General features: G+C 43.3%; 2 protein-coding genes across 2 annotated transcripts; both read right to left on the reverse strand.

The window, feature by feature from the left end:
• Positions 1-277: 277 nt before the first annotated feature.
• Positions 278-1,762, reverse strand: LOC114085853 (tripartite motif-containing protein 75-like). Its single transcript, XM_027927177.2, has one exon. It carries the CDS (start codon positions 1,729-1,731, stop codon positions 343-345), a length of 1,389 nt encoding a protein of 462 aa, XP_027782978.1. The 5' UTR covers positions 1,732-1,762; the 3' UTR covers positions 278-342.
• Positions 1,763-18,828: 17,066 nt separating this feature from the next.
• Positions 18,829-20,537, reverse strand: LOC139705113 (tripartite motif-containing protein 75-like). Its single transcript, XM_071609318.1, is given in 4 exon segments — positions 18,829-19,394; positions 19,451-19,634; positions 19,637-19,863; positions 20,080-20,537. Coding segments are annotated over 4 exon segments (1,131 nt in total). The 3' UTR covers positions 18,829-19,132.
• Positions 20,538-22,826: the final 2,289 nt, after the last annotated feature.

Below are 22,826 nucleotides of genomic sequence, written 5' to 3' on the forward strand. Positions count from 1 at the left end.
CATATCAGAGAGAACATTCCACCTTCTGTTCTCAGTTGGTCACAATGATTTCTACTATTACATATAATTATGTAGCTTAGTGATTAAGCATCCCTGGTTCAATCCCTGGTACTGAACTACAGCATAAAGACCAACAACCTTCTTACATACCAGCAAGAACTAGAGGTTTCTTTTCCTTAACATTAAATTTAACTGATACATAAAAGCAAAAAAAAAAGTGTACACTATCAACAGGGTACAAAAAAATTCAATCTCTAGCAAATAAAAAACCCCCAGAATTTTGTTAAAATGGCTCAGCCTATTGGGGGGGGGGGGGGGCTTTTTCATTCACAATTTTTTCCCTTAACAGATTCTGAGAGGTTTTGAACCAGGTCCTATAAAGAAATAAGGACGCAGAGGTTCAGTAAAAGTGTCTGTGAAAGTACAGATGAGAGATTTCTCAGGCATATTGTAGAAGGAGATCTCACCCAGCTCATAGTCCAGGAAAATGCCAATGCATCTGGCTCTCACATCTAACAGCAGAGGGTCTGGAACAGCTCCTGGAGCTTCATAGCCATCTTTCAGTTGCTGAAGCTTCCAGCATCCCTGCTGGACTGATGGTCGCCTTGCCTTGGTGGACAGAGAGGCTTTGCAGACGCCAATAGCCCACTCAGATCTGTCTCCCACTTCCGCCTCCCAGAAATACCTCCCAGAATAGAAAGCTGGAAAACCCAGGACAACCGGGTTGACTGTAAACCTAGATGGAAGATCAGGGACGTTTTGTTTTCTCTTTGTGTGTCGGACACATTTTTTATCCCCAGAGACAATCAGGTTACGGTGGGCTGTTGCAGAGTCTAGAAATATATCTGCTTTGAACTCTCTAATTATTTTCTGCAGAGCAGAATACTGGGGAGGAAAATTGTAAGCTTCCCTCCTTAAATGAATTGAAAAGATTGGTGGGCTGACCTCATTGTCGGACTTCTGGTAGAAATGCTTCATCTGTGACAGCAGTTCCACCTCAGACAACACATTGTGCTCTGTGACCCTGCTTAGTAAACCTTTGAGTGTGGAAGCATAGTTTGAAAATGCTGTGATGTTTTCACTGAGTTTCCGTTCAGTGTCCTTCTCTTCTTCAACTAACCTTGCTAGAGCTGCCTGTTTTCCTTGCTCTAAAAATTGGTTCAGTTGTTCAAATTCAAAGGATAATCTCTGTTTCTGATGTTCCATCTGCTCCCTCAGCTCAAGGCATTTGTTGCCTTGAATGCTTATTAATTGTTGAACATCTGCCACTTGCCTCTTCAGGGGCTCAATGTAATTTTCAAGCATTCCCCTGTGATAAGAGGCAGCCTCCTTGATGGGCCTCAGGTAGTGGCCCTGGTGGTCTGGGGGCCCAGCGCAGAGGGAACACAACAGCTCCAGGTCCTCCTCACAAAAAAGGCTCAGGACCTCTTCGTGTTTCTCACACAGGCTCATCTTGCTCTGCCTCTTCCTCTTCCTCCTGCTGAGGTGGAGGAGCTTGGCAGTTTCAATCATCCTTCCCAGCTGGGTGTTGATCTTATAGTGCCCTTCATCACACTGATGGCGACAGACAGGACAACGGTAACCGTCTTGCAGATCTGCCTGGGACTGCTGGATGCAGGAGTGACAGAAGTTGTGCCCACAGTCGATGGTGATCGGGTCCTTCAGGTTATCCAGGCAGATGGGGCACTTGACTTCTTCCTGAAGTCTCGTGAGGACTGCTGACCTCTCCATTGGACTGGCTCAAAGTCTGCACTGAGGTGGGCTTTCTTTAGGATTGGCTTTGTGGGTGTACTCCAGCCAGATGGTCTCACTTGAGCCCCCTGGTTCTCACAGCCCCTGAAGTCCCAGCAGGCCCTTGAACTCCAGATGCCACAGGAAGTCTCTTCCAGCAGCCTGCAGTCAATCACAGCTGCCCTTCCAGCCTTTGTCAGCTCAGAGTTGCTGTACAGGAGAAGAAATTTCACTTAAGCAAAAAAGAACAACAGCAACTTGTTTGTTTCCTTGGGTGGTTTCACCCACTACCATGTTCTGGCAGAACACAGATGGTCCTCACAAATCCCTAGTTCTTCATCTCCATTCCTATTTTTATGCCCACTTGGCACCAATCTCCGTGGCACCTGTACTACCAGTCACCCCAGCTGGAGCTGTGGAAAGGACACAGGCCCCAGACGGACCACACTTGAGCTAGAATGCAGGCTGGGGTACCTCGCTCTGTAACCTGGAGAACTTTATACCCCAAACTTGTGGGGGTTTTTTGCAGGGGGGAGGATTCTGGGAATTGAACCTAAGGCCTCCTGCTTCACACTTTGTGAGCTGGTACTCTATCATAGAACTATATACCCATAGTAGCCCACACTCTGGAAATCAGGTAAATAAGGATCTCACTTTTGCCTTCCAAAAATACAGAGGGCTATAGTAGTACATGCCTGAAATCCCAGCTACTTGGGAGGCTGTGGGAGGAGGAAAACAAATACAAGGCCATCCTTAGCAATTCAGAGAGAACCTCAACAACTTAGCAAGACCCTGTCTCAACTAAAATAAATAAATAAATAAATAAATAAATAAATAAAAATGGCCATATTACCAAAAGCACTTTACAGATTCAATGCGATTCCAATCAAAATCCCAATGGCATTCCTCACAGAAATAGAAAAAGCAATTATGAAATTCATCTGGAAAAATAAGAGACCCAGAATAGCTAAAGCAATTCTAAGCAGGAAGAGTGAAACAGGTGGTATCACTATACCAGATCTTAAACTATACTACAGAGCAATAGTAACAAAAACAGCATGGTACTGGCACCAAAACAGGCTGGTAGACCAATGGTAGAGGACACAGAGACCAACCCACAAAATTACAACTACCTTATATTAGACAAAGGTGCTAAAAGCATGCAGTGGAGAAAAGTTAGCATCTTCAACAAATGGTGCTGGGAGAACTGGAAATCCATATGCAACAAAATGAAATTGAATCCCTTTCTCTCGCCATGCACAAAAGTTAACTCAAAATGGATCAAGGATCTAGGAATCAAACCAGAGACTCTGCGCCTAATAGAAGAAAAAGTTGGCCCTAATTTCCATCACGTGGGGTTAGGCCCCAAGTTCCTTAATAAGACACCTATAGCACAGGAATTAAAATCAAGAATCAACAAATGGGACGAATTCAAACTAAAAAGTTTTTTCTCAGCAAGAGAAATAATGTGAGGTGAATAGGGAGCCTACATCCTGGGAACAAATTTTTACCCCTCACACAGATAGAGCTCTAATCTCTAGGGTATATAAAGAACTCAAAAAGTTAAACACCAAAAAAACAAATAACCCAATCAACAAATGGGCCAAGGACTTGAACAGACACTTCTCAGAAGAGGATATAGAATCAATCAACAAATACATGAAAAAATGCTCATCATCTCTAGCAATCAGAGAAATGCAAATTAAAACTACTCTAAGATTTCATCTCACTCCAGTCAGAATGGCAGCCATTATGAAGTCAAACAATAACAAGTGCTGGCGAGGATGATGTGGGGAAAAAGGTACACTCATATATTGCTGGTGGGACTGCAAATTGGTGCAGCCAATTTGGAAAGCAGTATGGAGATTGCTTGGAAAGCTGGGAATGGAACCACCATTTGACCCAGCTATTCCTCTTTTTGGAATATACCCCAAAGACCTTAAAACAGTATACTACAGGGACACAGCCACATCAATGTTCATAGCAGCACAATTCACAATAGCTAGACTGTGGAACCAACCTAGATGCCCTTCAATGGAAGAATGGATAAAAATAATGTGGCATTAATACACAATGGAATATTACTCAGCACTAAAAAATAACAAGATCATGGCATTTGCAGGGGAATGGATGGCATTAGAGAAGATTATGCTAAGTGAAGTTAGCCAATCCCCAAAAAACAAATGCTGAATGTCTTCTCTAATGTAAGGGGGGTGACTCAGAACGGGGTAGGGAGGAAGAGCATGAGCAGAAGATAACCTCTAGATAGGGAAGAGAAGTGAGAGGGAAAGAGAGGGAGAAATGGAATTGCATGGAAGATGGAAGGGAACCCTCATCATTACACAAAATACATGTATGATGATGTGAGAAAAAAAAAAACCAATTGTGTCACCTTAGATTGGGTAGAGAGAAGTGATGGGAGGGGAGGGGAGGGGCTGGGGAGATAAGAAGGATAGTAGAATGAAACAGACATTATTACTACTGTATGTATATGTGTGACTGCATGACCAATGTGATTCTGCAACCTGTACACTCAGAAAAATGAGAAATTATATCCCATCTGATTCAAATGTATGCTATGCCAAGGTCATTGTACTGTCATGTGTAACTAATTAAAACAAAAAAAAATTTAAAAATAAAATAAATAAATATTAAGAGCTGGGGATGTAGTTTGGTGGTAAAGTGCCCTGAGTTCAACCCTCTATATCAGTTTGGGTTTTTTTTTTTTTTTTGTACTGGAGATTGAGCCGAGGGGCACTTCACCACTAAGTCACATCCCCAGCCCTTTTTTATATTTTATTTATAGACAGGGTCTCACTGAGTTGCTTATGGCTTCACTAAATTGCTGAGGCTGGCTTTGAACCCATGATCCTCCTGCCTCAGACTTCCGAGCCGCTAGGATCACAGGCATGCACTATCCCACCCAACAATTTTGGATTTTAAAATAAGCTTGTCCGATGGCTCCAAATTCACATCTACTACAGTTTGTTTACGTTTTTTCATCTTTGCTTCTCTATAGTTGAATGTATTCAACAGAAGACTTATTTACTTGTGAAGTGAAACCCAGAAGGCGGATAGTATTTAAAACATACAAATTGCCAGGCACAGTGGTGCATTCTTGAAATTCCAGAGGCTGAGGCAGGAGGAGGATGAGAGTTCAAAGCCAGCCTCTGCAAAATCAAGGCACTAAGCAACTCAGTGAGACCCTGTCTCTGAATAGAATACAAAACAGGGCTGGGGATGTGGCTCAGTGGTAGAGTGCCCCTGAGTTCAATCCCCAGTACCAATAAATAAATAAATAAATAGATAGACAGATAAATAAATAAATAGATAAATAAATAAATAGAAAACGCACAAATACAAATAAATCCTGGGAAAACTTATTTTCAGTATTTTAGGCAAGATGGCACACTTCTGTAATCCCCACAACTCTGAAGGCCAAGGAAGGAAAATTGCAAATTTGAGACAAGCCTCACGAATTTAGTGAGTCTCAAAAATGAGAAAGAATGTAGCTCAGTGGTAGATCACCCCTTGAGTTCAATTCCCATTACCAAAAAGAAACATAAGCAATGTCTAGGGGCTGGGGATATGGCTCAGTTGGTAGAGGGCTCGCCTCACTTGGGCACAGGGCCATGGGTTCAATCCCCAGCACCACTACAAAAAAAAAAAAAAAAAAACCATCCTGGCCGAGGTGGGCGGGGCCCTTCCCCTTCACCATGAACAACCTGAAGCACAGCAGCGGCACCGGCACCGGCACCGGCACCGGCACTGGCACAACCCTGCAGGAGGAGGTGCGCTGGTATCCCTCCTCTGATGGCACCCAGCAAGGATGGAAGTATGCCAGTTCTGTTGATTCTTCAGTTGTGGTCGTCAGGAAGTTGGTTCTGGAACTAGGTGGTACTAGGTGGTGGGGCCAGAATAGGGCCCTGAGCTTCCCCCGCCCCCTGCGTGCAGCCTGCGCTGCTTCTCTGGAGACTGAATCTTAAGCCTGACTCAGTGAACTGCTTCCCGTGCCTTTCCCTCTTCCTCAGGCTTGTTCCACCCCAAACCCTTCTCTAAGGCCTCCCTGGAGGATTTGAGGGCCTTCTTGCTGGGACATCCAGCAAGACCTGACCTGACCTCCCACTCCAACATGCTTCTAACCCCCCCCCCCCCCAAGAAAATGAGGCATTTAATTTTGCATGTTTTCTGGCATGAATTAAGACACTTAAACTTGTGTATATGTGAGTCTACAGTTTGTTCTCACGGTCTCCATAGCAACAGGTCGAGCTTATGGTGCCAGGTCCCTCTCTCCACACCAGGCCCCTACACCCACCAGGCTTCAGAGAGGCCTGAGCCCTGTGGCCACTTCTCCCCCGAGGACCCGTGCACCTCACACCCTTCCAGGCTCAGCAACTACCACAGGACATTTGCCTTGTCTTGTCCAATCGGTCCTCTGCTTCCTTCTCAGATGGACCCATAATTATAAGAAAGCCCTCTCCTCTGCCCATCTTGCTGACCTCTCCACAGGGCGCCCTGCCCCCACCACTGCTCCTTGTTCTTTCCAAACCTTAAAATCAACCAAGTATTTTTGTGCCCTGTGTACCCTTATGCATCATAAAGGATTTTTCATGTGTATACCATTAATTATCAAAGAGACCTTATTCGCCTTATCAGATAAGTTTAATGCTTAGTTGGAGGCACGAAGAAGAAACGGGTTTCCATTCTTCAGCAGACAGCCTTTGTATCAGGCATTGGTTTGAGAAAAATAAAGAAAAAAAAATTGTGCAATTAAAAAAAAAAAAAGGTCTTTTGTCAGCATTGGCTAAATAAACTTCATTCTATTCACAGAATACACATTCTATACAAGACAATAACAAGCAAAATTTTAAGAAAAGATAGTGACAATCATACTGATATAGAAAGATGCACACAATACACTGTGGTATGCAAAAGGCAGGCAGGGCTGGGGTTGTAGCTCCATGGCAGGGTGTTTGCTTAGCTGGTCTCTGGTCCTGGGTTTGATCCCCAGCACAAGGAAAAAAAGAAAAAAAGTGGCACATAGGTTGCTGGTTTTTTTCCCCCCTTTCTTTCTTTTTAACCACTAGGCTACATCCTTAGCCTTTTTTACATTTTATTTTGACACAGGGTCTCACTAAATTGCTTAGGGCCTTGATAAGTTGCTGAGGCTGGCCTTGAACTTGCAATCCTCCCACTTCAGTCTCCTGAGCTGCTGGAATTACGGCCATGCACCACCGTGCAGGGCTGATTGAGCCACATTCTCAGCCTTTTTTATTTTGAGACAGGGTCTTCCTAAATTACTTAGGGTCTCCCTAAATTGCTGAGACTGGCCTTGACCTTGTGATCCTGCCTCAGTCACTTGGATTACAGACATGTGCCATGTCTGGCTCCTAATCCAATTTCTAGTCTCAGTATCAGACATGTTCACTTTGTAAAATGTAGTTAAATTTGCCAGTTGTGGTGGCAGAGGACTGTAATCCCAAGGGTTCAACAGGCCCAGGTAGGAGGATCACAAGTTCAAAGCCAGCCTCAGTAATTTAGCAAGGCCCTGTCTCAAAAATAAATAAATAAATAAATAAAAAGGGTAGAGATGTGGCTCAGTGGTTTTAAGTGCACCTGGGTTCAATCCTAGGTACCAAACAAACAAAAAAACCCTAAAGAGTCTAAGCACCAGGTTTATTGTGAGGTAGGTTAGTTATCGTTATGAACAGGTGAGCGCACCAAGAAGAATCTAGGGGCCATAAAACTGAAACTGTGGGGAACCTTATCTAAACAGCTTTGGGAAGTGAGATCTGGAATGCCTAACCTTCCTCAGCTACAGAGAACTTTAATCTCATGAGGGAATTATTACTTAAAATCCCAAGGACTTTAAGAAGGTATCCGAAAAGTAGGGTCTGGTACATCAATACCCACCAGCTACAGCTAATGATAACCTGTCAAGGGGCACTGGGGTTCAGATAAATGCCAACATCATCTCTTGCAACTATGTCACCACCACCTGGGAAACAGAATATCCAGGCTTTCACATAGGAAGTTTCTGAGGGCTATCCAAAGGGTAAAAACCAACAAAGGAGACGGGGAAACCAAGGCAATTACAAAGGACTCAGTTTCCTTAAAGACTCCAGCCCTGAGGCACCGCACGCTCCTCTCCGTGCAGTCTGTATGCTGTACAGAACTCTCTCCTTTCACTCTCTCTATTAAACTTTGGCTTACTTTTTGCTGTGTCCCTTGAATTCTTTCTGGTGAAGTTTACAGGGATGGGCACCCAATGACTCCGGTGGCTTCCCTGGCTCAACCCACAGGCCCCCAGATCCGTAACAATATCAGGGTCCCGAATGGTTCCAATCCCTCCATTTCCCCTACCTCTAAATACAAACCACCCCTTCCCTGGCACATACTGGAAGAGGATTCTACACGCCTTCAGACCAGCCCCTCTGGGGGTATTTTCACACAGACATCAGTTGTCTCCTTTTCTGTCTTCATCCAACAGAGTAGACCGTGGGTTAACTTATCAGTGGCAAGCATCTATCTAGGTAACCTTAACAGAGGGCACAGTATTTTGAGTAGCCCCGGCTAGGTCTGGCCGTGTGGCTCAGAGGTAGAGCACTGGCCTACCCTGCAGGAGGGCCTGGATTCAGTTCCCAGCACCAAAAAAATAAAGAGCTTGATACAGTTGATTCCCTGGAGAGGTGAGTCTCCCTCCTGGCACAGAGCGGGGGATCATGGGTCTTTCTTACTATGCTCCAGCCTCCAGCACCCATATTGTCCCAGCTCACTGCTTACCTGGAGTCGAAGGCCCCAGAAGGACTGTTTCCCGGTCCTGTGGTCCTGTAAGAAGCTGTCAACTGGATCTGAAACACCCATTTATACACAAGGACCTGCGAGGAGGAGTCCACCCAGGATAGACCCAGGCAGTGGGAGGGGCAGGGGAGAGAAGCTGGGGGAGGTTTTCCCTTGTCAAATACTTAAGTGTCCTTGTCTTTTTTTTGAAGGGGGTTTAGTTTTAGGGATCCTATCCAGGGCCTTGCCACCACCCAGCCTAAGTATACTTAGTCTTGACCTAAGAGTTTTGGGATCTTCCTGCTAATAAACGAAGTAAGGTAAATTTGGTGGTTATTTACTTTTTTTTTTTTTTTTTTTTGCTTCCTCCCCCAATCCCTGGGGACTCGGAATAGAAACCAAGGTCTTACATGCTAGATAAGTGCTCTCCCACCAAGCCATACCTCCAAGATCCATGATAGTTTCTTTTTGGTCCTGGGTTTTGAACTCAGGAGTGCTTTACCACAGACTTACATCCCAAGGTTTCTCTTTTTTTTTGAGACAGGATCTCCCTAAACTCCAAAGGGCTGGCTAAATTACTGAGACTGGCTTTTAACTCCTGATCCTCCAGCCTTAGCCTCCAGAGTCACAAGGATTGCAGTCATGCCCCACCATGCCCCAACCAATATAATTTCTTCTTCTTTTTTTTTTTTTTTTGTAGTTAATTTGCATCTCTGAGAATAGGTAATTCTGTCTCAATTTTGCAGCCTCCCACCTATTAACTAATATATTTTAGTTTCAGCACACACCCTGTGGATAAAGAGAAAGATCAGTGACCAGAACTACAGGAATTTTTCCCTTAGGGGGTTTTAATGCAAAACGGGGGAGGTTTCCAGTCTTAAGAGTGAAAGTGAGCCCAGTGTGGTGGCTTACACCTTTAATCCCAGTGACTCAGGGTTCCTGAGTTCAAAATCAGTCTCAGCAATTTAGCCAGACCCAAATCAACTTGTTATGCTCGAATTCGGGACCCCCAAAAGACCACCAGAGACCAAGATCCATGTAAACAGCAAAGAGGTGTTTATTGCGAGCTAGCTCCGTCCTCCACACGCACACACAGCAACTGGTGACGTTGAGAGGCCCTGAGCCCAGGGTTTGCAGCAGTTTTATACATTCTTTGGAGAAGGCAGGGACCCCCACAAACATCATAGCATCTCTTAGCAAATCATCACACACCGCGGGAAAATCAAATAACAACTCTAAAACATGATTAGCACATTCACTGGTGGGAACAAGCTGGGGAGGGGTGATTGGTTACTACAAGAGGGGGATTCATTTGAACTGATTGGTTTAAGCCAAGAGGGGTGTTCGCGCTGAACTACACGGTTTCCCAACACGTTATCAACCACCATAAACTACTGGGAGGGTCATCTGGCATCCCAGGTATTTCCCTGTCTCATGCTGATTGGTGGCTGCTAGGGGGCTGCTATGGGTCCCCACCTAGCCTGACTGAGTCAGGGACACCTGGGCAGCAGATCTCTCCTGTTATTTGTAGATAAATCATTTAGCAGGGTGGGAATGTGCCTAGGAGTGCTCTGTGGGTCTTTTCAAGGACAAAGGTCATGTTCCTTCCTTGGACAGGCTTTGCTCTGAGGTAGAGGCTGGTTTTTCAAATTCAGTGAGATCCTGTCTCTAAATAAAATATAAAAAAGGACTGCGGATGTGGCTCAGTGGTTAAGTGCCCCTGGGTTCAATTCCTGGTACCCCCCCCCAAAAAAAGGACAAAATTGTTTTTGTTTCTATGAACTATAAACAGCTAGGGGGCCTGGGCATTGTGGCACACCCCTGTTATCTCAGGGACTAGGAGGCTAAAGCAGAAGACTTGTCAGTTCTAGGCCAGCCTCATCAATTTAGCAAGATCCTAAAAAATTCAGGGAGACCCCGTCTCAAATTTTAAGATAAAAAGGGCTGGGGATGTGGCTCAGTGGTAAAGCACCCGTAGGTTCGATCCCTAGTACCAAAAAATACAGGCATGGTGGTGCACACCTATAATCCCAGGTACTCTGGAGGCTGAGGTATGAAGATCAATTGAGCACACCAATTTTTTGTCTTGTTTTTGTTTGCTACCAGGGTTTGGACCCAGTGGTGCTTAACCAGTGAACCACATCCTCAGTCCTTTTTTATATTTATTTAGAGACAAGGTCTCACCAAGGTACTTTCTGACCTCGCTAAATTGCTGAGACTGGGGGCTGAGGCTGTATCTCAGTGGCAGAGCATTTGCCTAGCGTGTGTGAGGCACTGGATTCAATCCTTAACACCATATAAAAATAAACAAAGGCATTCTGTCCATCTGCAACTACAAAAATTAAAAAAAAAATTGCTGAGACTGGATTTGAACTCATGATCCTCTTGCCTCAGCCTCCAAAATCACTGGGATTACAGGCATGACCTCAGCACCAGGCTTGAGCACAAAACTTTGAGACCACCCTACACAGCCATCTCAAAAAACATACATACACACACACAGACACACAAAGCAATTTTTCTCTCTCTCTGAGACTCTCTCTCTCTTTTTTTTTTTTTTTGGTATCAGGACTTGAACTCAGAGATGCTTTATGCTGAGCCACGTTCCCAGCCTCTTTTTATTTTATATTTTAAATATTTTTTTTAGGGGGCTGGGGTTGTGGTTCAGTGGTAGAGGGCTCGCCTAGCATGTGCGAGGCCCTGGGTTCGATCCTGAGCACCACATAAAAATAAATAAATAAATAAAGGTATTGTGTCCAACTACAACTAAAAAAATATATTTATATATTTAAAAAATTTTTTTTAGATGTGGATGAACATTTATTTTATTCATTTATTTACATGCAGTGATGAGACTCAAACCCAGTGTCTCACACATGCCAGGCAAGCACTCTGTCATTGAGCCACAACCCCAGCCCCCCTTTTTATTTTTTTTTATTTATTTATTTATTTTAGTTTTTTTCGGCAGACACAACATCTTTGTTTGTATGTGGTGCTGAGGATCGAACCTGGGCCGCACGCATGCCAGGCGGGCGTGCTACCGCTTGAGCCACATCCCCAGCCCCCCCTTTTTATTTTTTGAGACAGGATCTCACTAGGTTGTTTACAGTTTCACTAAGTTGCTGAGGTTGGCTTTGAACCTGCAATCATCCTGCCTCAGCCTCCTGAATCACTGGGATTATAGGCATGCACCACCACACCAGCCAATTAATAAATTTTAATACCTTCTGAAAAAGAAGAAATAAGTGGAGATAGATGGTAAGCATCTGTTATCAGAGAACTACTGCAGAGGGTATATTCTGGTTGTCTTTTTCACAGTGAACATATTCCCCTAGATACACTACTGTCAATGCACTAACAACTCTCAAACCTATATCTCACTCAGACATTACTAGTAATTTTTTTCAGATTCTAAATATTTCAGTTGTGCTCTGCTATTTATTAACTCGGGTATCCTAGACAAGTTACATGTGGCCCCCTTGAATTTTGTTTTTCTCATCTGTAATATAAAACATGTACAAATGAAGCCAGATTTAAAGATAGGTAGCTAGTGTAGTTAGGTAAATTGGGTCTAATATCCAGTAAGATAAGAAAATGGAGACCATTATGGAGAATGCGGTCTAGGAAACTAGAACAACACCTGGGGAAATTGAAATGTTAATGTTCCCAAGGCCTGGAACCCACCCTAAAGAACTGTTAATGAAGTAGCTCTTGGCAAACAAAGAGGTGCTAATCAAACCACCCAGGGCCCTTCCTGCCCAGATTACACCTCCCTGCCCCAGCATTCCACCAGTCTTCCACCTTTTGGCTTCCCACCTGCATTCTATCACTGCAGGATAGAGGGAAACAAAGCACAGGAATGTGGGAGGACTAAAAGAAGACCTTAGATATATAAAAAAAAAAAAAAAAAAAAAGGGAAGACCTCCCCCTTCCACGGATTCCGCCTTTCAGGTCCCCTTCTTCCTCTTGGAGGAAGTCTTTTCTGCTGTCCTTTAATAAAGCTTCCACTTTCCACTCTACACTTGCCTCGTGTGCTTCTCTGGTGTTATACTTCAGCATTTAGGGAAGGAAGGACTTGTCACTGGTAAACAGCAGTAACACAACACTTGAGGGTTGTAGCTCAGTAGTAAAGCACCCCTGGGTTCAATCTTCAGTACCAAATAATAATAATAATAATTTTATTATTATTATTATTATTATATGATATCTGTAAATGATATGAGTAGCTTTAAAATAGTCTAAGGGAAGGAGGACTGTGTATATTTATGTGTGTGTGTGTGTATATTATGTATATGTATATACATACACACATGCGATCACTCAGCCTCTGGGGGTTCTGAATTCACAGGTTTAGCCAACCTCACATGAAAATATTTGGGGAAAAAAGTTATGTCATTGCTGACAAGTACTACATAATAAGGTCTAGGATAGTTATGTCTGCACTGGCCAGTTTTTCCTTGTTAATATTCCCATTACAATACAGTACAACTATTTATATAGTGTGTATACTGTATCAGGTATTATAAATCATCAAAAGATGATTTAAAGTACACAAAGGATGTAAATAGATTATATGCAATTTTATTATTTTTTTCACTACATCACTTTATTTATTTATTTATTTATAAATATATTTTTTTAATTGTTGATAGACTTTATTTAATTTATTTATTTATATGTGGTGCTGAGAGCCAAACCCAGTGCCTCACACATACCAGGTAAGTGCTCTGCACTACCCCTGAGCCCCAGCCAAAGCCCCTATTTATTTATTTTTATTTGTATTTGAGACAGGATCTCCCCAAATGGCTGAGACTGGCCTTGAACTTGGGATCCTCCCTCTTCAGTCTCACTACCTGCTGGGATTACAGGCAGGCATCATCAGGTCTGGCCTGCCATTTTTTTTTTTCTTTTTGGTACTGGGGTGGAACCCAGGAGCACTTTTACCAGTGAGCTCCATTGTAACCCTTCTTATTTTGAGACACTGTCTCACTAAATTGCCAAGTCTGCCATCAAACTTGCGACTCTCCTGCCTCAGCCTCCCCAGTCTGTGGGATTATGGATAGGTGCCACTGTGCCTTGCTGGTTCACTTCATTCTTCATGGGGGACATGCGCAATTATGCATTTCAGTATCCTCGGGGGTTCCTAGAACAAGTCCACACATCCCCCAAACCAATTCCTGGATACCTAGGGATGAATATGTAGACATACACTCCAACCTACAGGTGTCATTCTCAAGAACTTGAAAGCCAGACCCATATGGTGCTGCATGCCTCTAATCCCAGCTACTCCAAAAGCTGAGGCAGGAGGATGACAAATTGATGGCTAATCTAGGCAATCTAGGGAGACTCTGTCTCAAAATTAAAAGAAAGAAAAAGACAAAGGGCTGGGGATACAGCATAGTGCTAATTTTTGCCCAGCATGCAGGAGGTCCTGGGTTCCAATCCCCAGTACAGCAGAACAACCAACCAACTACAAAACCCTGAAAGCCATTCTTTTGAAATGTAATCATCAGGACTCTGTAGAAGGAGTGTCACGAGCAGCTTCTCAGCCTTGTCTGGTTACCAGGAGTTCCCTTCCGGATATCTGCACTGGACCCCGGACCGCGACGTACGCGAACACCAAGCACGAACTCGATTGCCTTTTGAAATGCTGGTTTATTCGCACACCACACAAAGCAATACACGAGGTGGCTGGCACACAACTGCACGATCTTACTCTCAGGCGACGAGAGTTAGTTGTGAGCAATTACATGGAGTTTCCCCCGCGCTTATATACTTTACAAGTTGTTCATACCTAACTTATCTAACATAAGCATACTGCCTGACTACTTTATCATCCTATGACCACAACTTAGAAGGTTACATCATCCACACTCAAAAAGGTTACATCATCCACTTATCTAACATAGACACACTCTCTGGTCATCTTGTGACCAGCACTAAAAAGTCACTGAGTTACTGCAAAGTCCAAACAAGTCCAAACAAGTTTCTCTGCTGATCCATGCTGACCCTTCATTCCTGATGTTTTACTCCTGTCAAGGAGAGAATCCTAACATCTGTAATTGCTAGCTAGTAGAAATGGCTGATCTAATATCTTTCTTTTCTTTTGTATTTTTGGTACCTGGGATTAAACCAGGGGTGTTCAAACACTGAGCCATATCTCCAGCGGCCCCCCTTTCAACTTTGTTGTACTAAATGTGAAAAAGTACAAAGAATTCGCAGAGTGCAGTGGCACATGCCTGCAATCCTAGTGGCTCTGGAGGCTGAAGCAGGAGAATCAGAAGTTCAAGCCAGCCTCAGCAACAGCAAGGTGCTAAGCAATTCCGTGAGACCCTATCTCTAAAAAAATACAAATTAAGGCTGGGAATGTGGCTCAGTGCTTGAGTGCCCAAGTTCAATCCTGGGTATGGAGGTGGGGTGGGAACAAAATAAAACAAAACCAAAAAAACTGCAAAGAATTCAAACACAAAAGAAAACATGTACAGCCTCTATAATATTCAACAGAATCTATTTTCTATTCCAACAGATGTAAAGTCACACTGTATAACTTCAAATAAATACCAGCCTTATATTTTATTAAATGCTCTGATAAACACTGTAAGTGAAGCACAATTTGCGTGCCCCTTCATCAATGGCTTGGTTTGCTACCCACCCCTCTTTCTAAATTTTTCATTTTGAGACAGGGTCACATTAAGTTACTTAGGGCCTGGCTAAATTACTGAGGCTAACCTCAAACTTGCAGTCCTCCTGCCTCAGTCTCTCAAGTCACTGGCATTATGTCATTACTCCACCGCACCTGGCTCTAATTTCTTTTATATTGACCAAACTTGTATAATTTCACTTCCCTGACTCTGCCCAAGCTGCAGCTCATTCCTCTTCCCAATTCTTTAATTTTCCCTTCATTTATTTATTTATGTAATTTTTTTTTGAACTGGGGATTGAACTCAGGGGTACTCAACCACTGAGCCATATCCCCAACCCTAGTTTGTATTTTATTTAGAGACAGGGTCTCACTGACTTGCTTAGCACCTCTACTTTTGCTGAGGCTGGCTTTGAACTCGTGATCTTCCTGTCTCAGCCTCCCAAACTGCTGGGATTACAGTTGTGTGCCACCACACAACTATCTGTGCTATTAAGCACAAATTTTATTTAGGTTTTCCAATTCGTGACTGCTTTTCTGTGCCTTATTCCATATTACACTTAGTATATTAAAAAGAATATTGTAGGGAGCTGGGGTTGTGGTTCAGTGACAGAGCACTTGCCTAGTACAGGTGGGGCACTGGGTTCAATCCCTAGCACCACATAAAAAAAATTAATAAACAAAGTAAAGGTATTGTGTCCATCTACAATCTAAAAATATATTTTTTTAAAAAGAATAATATAAAATTTTTTTCTAGGTATTACATTTAGTACTTAAGTTTCTAGATAAAGACATACTGGAAGTTAATCAAAATTATTTTTAAATTCAAATCAATATGGCTGGGGATATACTCTGTGGTGGAGCACTTGCCTAACATGCATGGAGCCTTGGGTTCAACAATCCATAGCACTCAAACAAATAAACAACTTAAATAAAACAGGACTTTCTTCCCTAAAAATATTATTTATTCACATTGCCCTAAACATCGTGGGGTTGCTCTTCCCCCCCTAATAATGAGCATTGAATTGAGGGTATCACACACACTATGTAAGTACGACCTCTGAAATAGGTCCCCAGTCCTTTTAATTATTTGTTTTCTGTGACAGGGTGCTTTGTAAATTGCTCAGGCAGTCTTTTTTTTTTTTTTTTTTTAGAGAGAAAGAGAATTTTAATATTTATCTTTTTAGTTTTTGGCGGCACAACATCTTTGTTTGTATGTGGTGCTGAGGATCCAACCTGGGCCGCAGGCATGCCAGGCGAGCGCGCTACCACTTGAGCCACATCCCCAGCCCGCTCAGGCAGTCTTGAACTTTCAAGCCTCTTGCCTCAGCCTCCAGAGTACCTGGGATTAGCTGCAGGTGCCAAAGCACCTGATCTATTTTTCTTTCCTATATAACCCAATTTCTAAAACTGTACAATGTCAAAAACCTCAAAGCAATCAAAGACGATCTCACTCATTAAAATCACGTTTTATATTATGATAAGACTAAACATTTCATTTTGCTGGCTTTTTATCTGATTAGAACTTTGTTTTTGTTTTCAGTGCTGGAAACTGAACCCAGTGGTGCTGTACCACTGAGATGCATTCTAGATGACATTGCTCAGGCTGTCATTGAATTTGCCATCCTTCTGCCTCAGCCTTCTGCATAGCTGGGATTATAAACTAGAATTATAGGCAAGCACCACTGCACCCTATGGGTTTTTTGTTTGTTTTGATACCGGGGATTCAACCACTGAGCTATATCCCCAATCCTTTTTGTTTTGGACATGGTTTCACTAAGTTGCTTAGTGTCTGACCAAGTTGCTGAGACTGGCCTGGAATTTGAGATCCTCTTGCCTCAATCTCTTGAGCCACTAGGATCATGAGCATGCACCACCACACCCAACTGTGTGTCTTTTTTTTGGGGGGGGGCGTGGTACCAGAGATTGAACTCAGGGGCACTCAACCCCTAAACCATATCCTCAGCCCTATTTTGTATTTAGAAACAGGGTCTCACTGAGTTGCTTAGCACCTCAATGTTGCTGAGGCTGGCTTTGAATTCATGATCCTCCTGCCTCAGCCTCCCAAGCTGCTGGTATTACAGGCGTGTGCCACTGTGCTCAGCTGTTTTGTCTTTTTTAAGAGACAGGGTGTCACTATTTTGCCCAGGCTGCAGATTCCTAATATAGTACTTAGTACAGCCTGGAGCCATTGTAGAGCTAAGTACAAAGTACACATATACTTCGATGTAACTTTTGAAAAGAATATTTTCTATCTGGGTTGATTAAATCTGTGAATGTAGAACCCATGGATACAGAAGGCTGTGTCCCTTCACAATTATTTGTCATGTATGTTAAAAGTGTAACTTAGGATGTCCTACTTGACAAATAGCAACTAAAATCCTTTATATTTTTATTTATTTTTGTAGTACTGGAAACTGAACCCAAGGGTGTTTTACCACTCAGCTACATCTCCAGTCCTTATTGAGACAGGGCCTTAGTAAATTGCTGAGGCTAGCCTCAACCTTGAGATTTTCCAGCCTCAGCCTCCCAAGTCACTGGGATTACAGGTGTGAGCCCTCATGTGCCTGACTCAAATTCTTAACAGACTGAACCTTGTATTGGAATGAGACATCATCTTTATTATTCTGTTTTATTTGTGTGTGTGTGGCTTGGGATGGAATCCAGGATCTCTCTCTCTCTCAATCTCTCTCTTTTTTTTTTTTTTTAGAGAGAGAGAGAGAATTTTTTTAATATTTATTTTTTAGTTTTCAGCGGACACAACATCTTTGTTTGTATGTGTTGCTGAGGATCCAACCTGGGAGGCACGCATGCCAGGCTAGCGCCACCACTTGAGCCACATCCCCAGCCCCAGGAATCCAGGATCTCATGCATGCTAGACAAGAACTCTTATCAGCCCAACCTTTATTGTTCTGTGAAACAAACCTGACCTTTGCTCTGGATGGTGGTAACATCTCTACCTTCCAAGGCTGCTTCTCTTAAAATATCCTTTAAAATGGTCTGGAAAATAAGCCAATACCCCCAAACCAAAGGCCAAATGTTTTCTCTGATATGTGGATGCTGATCCATGTGCAGGGGAAGAATGGAGGAATTTTGGATTGGGCAGAGAGGGAAGTGAGGGGAGGGGAGGGGGTGTGGGGTGAGAAGGATGGTGGAATGAGACAGACCTCATTACCCTATGTACATGTATGACTGCACCAATGGTGTGACTCTGCATCATGTACAACCACAGAAAAAGCTGTGCTCCATTTGTGTACAATGAGTTGAAATGCATTCTGCTGTCATGTATAACTAATGGGAAAATAAAAAAATAATAGGTGCTTAATAATTGTTAGAAATATAAAATAAATAAAATGGTCTGGAGCAATTGTTGCCTTGCTCCTAACACATGAGGAACAGGAGACCCTAGGAGAATTGTCTCCCACAGTGATGTCTTCTCGGTTACCTGGAATTTCCAGGGAACTGATGAAATATGTAAGTGTATCGGTGTGTAAAAACATGCATCTATACCAAATTTACTTGAGTTGCAAAATTACAATTTTTATTCTCTCATCTTAAAATTCCAGAAACACTTCCAGGTCATTCCCGCAACTGTCCATTCCCATAACCTCTGTTCCTTTGAAGCAAAATTAAAAAAAAAAAAAAAAAATGCTGAGTGTGGTAGCACATGCCCAATTTTTAGTAGTCCCAACTACTTGGGAGGCTGAAGTGGGAGGATCGCTTAAGGCCACCAGTTTATTTAAGACCCCTGGGTTCAATCCCCAGTACAAAAATAATAATAATTGATGCTGACCAGGCATGGTGGTGTGCAACTGTAATCCCAGCTACTCAGGAGGCTGAGGCAGGACACAGGGAGAGTTGGAGACCAACCTGGGCAACATAGTGAGACTCTCACCTCAAATAAAAAAAGAAAACAAAATTGGTGCTAGATTCACTGCTATTTCTCCATAAATGGCAGAAAGATGAAGCAATGCTGCATCTTCACCCTTCCAAATCTGATACTTCACAGATAGTAAGAGGTGTTGAATCGTAGCCAATACCGCAATAAGGCTTTAATGCTTCAGAAAATGTATCTCTGAAAGATTGGATGTGAGACCTGTTGTTCAAATTGTAAAAGGAAATCTCACCGAACTCATAGTCCAGATAAATGCCAATCCATCTGGGTTTTTCCATTAGCCACAGAGTGACTGGGACAGTGCACCGAGCCACGTAAACACCATTGTACAGCTGAATCGTCCAGCATCTGCTCAGACACGACAGTGACCATTTCTCATTCCTGGAAATGGAGTCTTGACAAACCCCCACAATCCATTCAGGCATGTCACCCTCTTGGACTTCCCAGTAATGTCGGCCAGAATCTGCGAACCCAGAACCACTGGATAAGCCATGAATCTCCCTGGATTCAGATGAACAAGTTCCTCTCTCTGCACAAATGTCACACGCTTTTTATCCTCAGAGACAAGCAGATAAGGATGAGCTGTTCAGGGTCTAGGGTAACCTCTTCTCTAAACTTCTGTCTTATTTTCTTGAGAGCTGAAAACTGCAAAGGAAGAATGAATTCTTCTTTCCTTAACTGCGAGGACAAGAGAGCTGGGGATCTGAGGCTTTCGCACCTGTGGAAGATGCTCTTCATATCCGTCAGCAATTTCACTTCCGACATCATCTCTTTTCTGTCACCTCCATCATTAGATCTTTCATCTTGTAAATGTGGTCTGAAAATGCTTTCATGTTTGCGTTGAATTTCTTTTCAATATCCCTCTCTTCTTTGTCTAACCTTGGCAGAAACTGCTTGTTGCTTCTGTTCTACAAATTGGTTCAGATACTTAGATTCAAAGGATAATTTCTGTCTCTGGTGTTCCATCTTCTTTCTCAGTTCTAATTGATTTTGGTCCCAGGTGATCAGTAATTTTTCAATGTCCACCACTTGCCTGTTCAGGGGTTCAATATAACTTTTCAGTGTTTCTCTGTGGTGAGAGGCAGCCTCCTTGATGGGCCTCATGTAGGGGTCCTGGTGGTCAGGGGGCTGAGCACACAGGGCGCACAACAGCTCCAAGTCCTCCTCACAAAAAAGGGTCAGGGCCTCATTGTGCTTCTCGCATAAGCTTGTCTCGTCCTCCCTCTTCTTGCTCATATTGAGGTGGAGGAGCTTGGCAACTTCAATCATCCTTCCCAGCTGGGTGTTGCTCCTACAGTGCCCTTCTTCACAATGATGATGACAGACAGGACAAGGGAAACCGTCTTGCAGATCTGCCCAGTAATGCTGGATGCAGGAGTGACAGAAGTTGTGCCCACATTCGATGGTGATTGGGTCTTTCGGGTCATCCAGGCAGATGGGGCACTTGGCTTCTGCCTGGAGATCTGCAAGGGCTGCTGCCAGCACCAGCATACTGTTACCGATGGTATGGACTCAGGTGGACTTTCTTGGGAGGTAGCTTGGTGGGTACTCTATAGTGAGAAGTAGATACACCCTTGAATCTCACCCTCCTTCCTGTTCTGAAGGTCTCCTTGTCACTGAAGGGTAGTCTTGATGTTCTAAGAGGCCACTGGCCTCAGTGACAAAAGACAGGGAGCCAGGAGTTCCACTGCACTTGTAGCTGGTCAAGGATTGATTCAAGAACTAGCTGTTAAGAGCAGACAATATGAATCCAAGCTTAACAATTCTTCTGGTCGGTAAGATAACAGGACTCCAAAGTGCTTGGCTGTTCCTGGGGGTGAGAAAATATCATTCATTTTAAAAAGATTACCATTTTACTGGTGGCACTTCTTAGTGCCACATGAGACAATCACTGTCTCTTGTTTCCACCCCTAGCCAACTATGCATGGCTCCACAGAATTGCAAGTGTGGGAGTCTGGGGATTAGATCCTTTGTCTCTGGGCTAGAACATATCTGAGGGACCTGGGAAAGTTCTTATCATACTCAACACTAAGAAACTAAAGTACAGCTGGACGTGGTGGACACATGCCTGTAATCCCAGCAATTTGGGAGACTGAGGCTGAAGGCCCACAGGCTTGAAGGCAGCTTCAGCAACTTAACGAGGCTCTAAGCAACCTAGAAAATCCCATCTCAAAGAATAAAAAAGGGCCGGGAATGTGGCTTAGTGGTAAAGCACCCCTGGGTTCAATCCCTAGTACCAAAAAATAAAAAAAGAGGCTAGGGGCAGTGGCACATGCTGGTAATCTCAACTGCTCAGAGGCTAAGGCAGGAGAATTGCAAGTTGAAAGCCAGCCTCAGCAACTTATGGAGACCCTAAAAAAGTTAGGGAAACCTGTCTTAAAAATTTTTTGAAAAGAACTAGGGATGTGGCTCAGTGGATAAGTGCCCTTGGGTTCAATTCCTAGTACCAAAAAATTAAAAATTAAAAAGATCTCGGGCTGGGGATGTGGCTCAAGCAGTAGCACGCTCGACTTGGCATGCGTGCGGCCCAGGTTCGATTCTCAGCACCACATACGAACGGAGATGTTGTGTCCGCCGAAAACTAAAAAATAAATATTAAAAAAAAAAATAATAAAAAGATCTGGTGGGTGGGGGTATGTATGTAACTCAATGATAAAGTGCCCTGGGTTCAATCCCTAGAATAAAAAAGAAAAAAAAAAAAAATCAAGTACAAAAGGGTAAAAAAATCCAACATCACTGCTTTTTTTTCCCAGTACTGTGCATTGAACCCAGGGCACTTATCCACTGAGCCATATCCCCAGTCCTGTTTTGTATTTTATTTAGAGACAGGGTCTCACTGAGTTGCTTAGTGCCTCCTTGCTGAGGCTGGCCTTGAACTAGTGACCCTTCTGCCACAGCCTCCTGAGCTGCTGGGATTACAGGCATGTGCCACCATGTCTGGCCTGTCCCTTCTTAACTTAAACCAAAGAGTCTCTATCTTTGAACCCAGTTTTTTTTTTTTTTCCTACAGGGAAAAGAGGATCTGAGAGTCTCCAGTTATCCCTCTGATATCATGAAGCTGCTACTGGGAGCAGAGCATCTAAGTGAGGGGCCACAGGCTAGTAAGAACCAGTGAGGGTTACAGGCTGGAGCCTTTGGCTTGACCTAAGCTAGGGGTAGCCACATGGAAAAGCAGCTTGCTGGTACATATATTTTACTTTTTGGTACTGGGATGGAACCCCCAGACACTTTACCATGGAGCCACATTCCCAGCCCTTTTTAAAAAAATTTTTAATTAAAAATGTGTGTGTGTGTGTGTGTGTTATATGAGATTGAACACAGGACCACTCACAGGCTAAGCAAGTGCTCTACCACTGAGCCACATTCTAAGTCTATAGTATATAGCTTAACTCTACATTAATCCATAAATTCCTCTCTATGTTTTAATTTTCTTTCTTTTTTAATGCTCTTTAAAAAATCGTTCTAATTAGTTATACATGACTATAGAATGCATTTTGACACATCATCACACTTATAGGAAGTATTATTTCTCACACTTCTGGTTGTCCATGGTGTAGAATCACACAGGTTGTATAGTCATATATGTACACAGTTCATTCTACTATTCTTCTTACCTCCAGACCCCCTCCCCCCTCTCTCTCTCTTTTCTTTTCTTTCTTTCCTTCCTTCCCTCCCTCCCTGCCTTTCTTTAAGTTGCTGGTGCTGGCCTGGACCTTGGCTTCAGCCTCCTGAGCCACTGGGATTACTGCTCCAGGCTCATGTACCAGTTTATAAGAATTA

The sequence above is a fragment of the Marmota flaviventris genome, chromosome 3, assembly GCF_047511675.1.
Source record: "Marmota flaviventris isolate mMarFla1 chromosome 3, mMarFla1.hap1, whole genome shotgun sequence".
Classification (NCBI taxonomy): domain Eukaryota; kingdom Metazoa; phylum Chordata; class Mammalia; order Rodentia; family Sciuridae; genus Marmota; species Marmota flaviventris.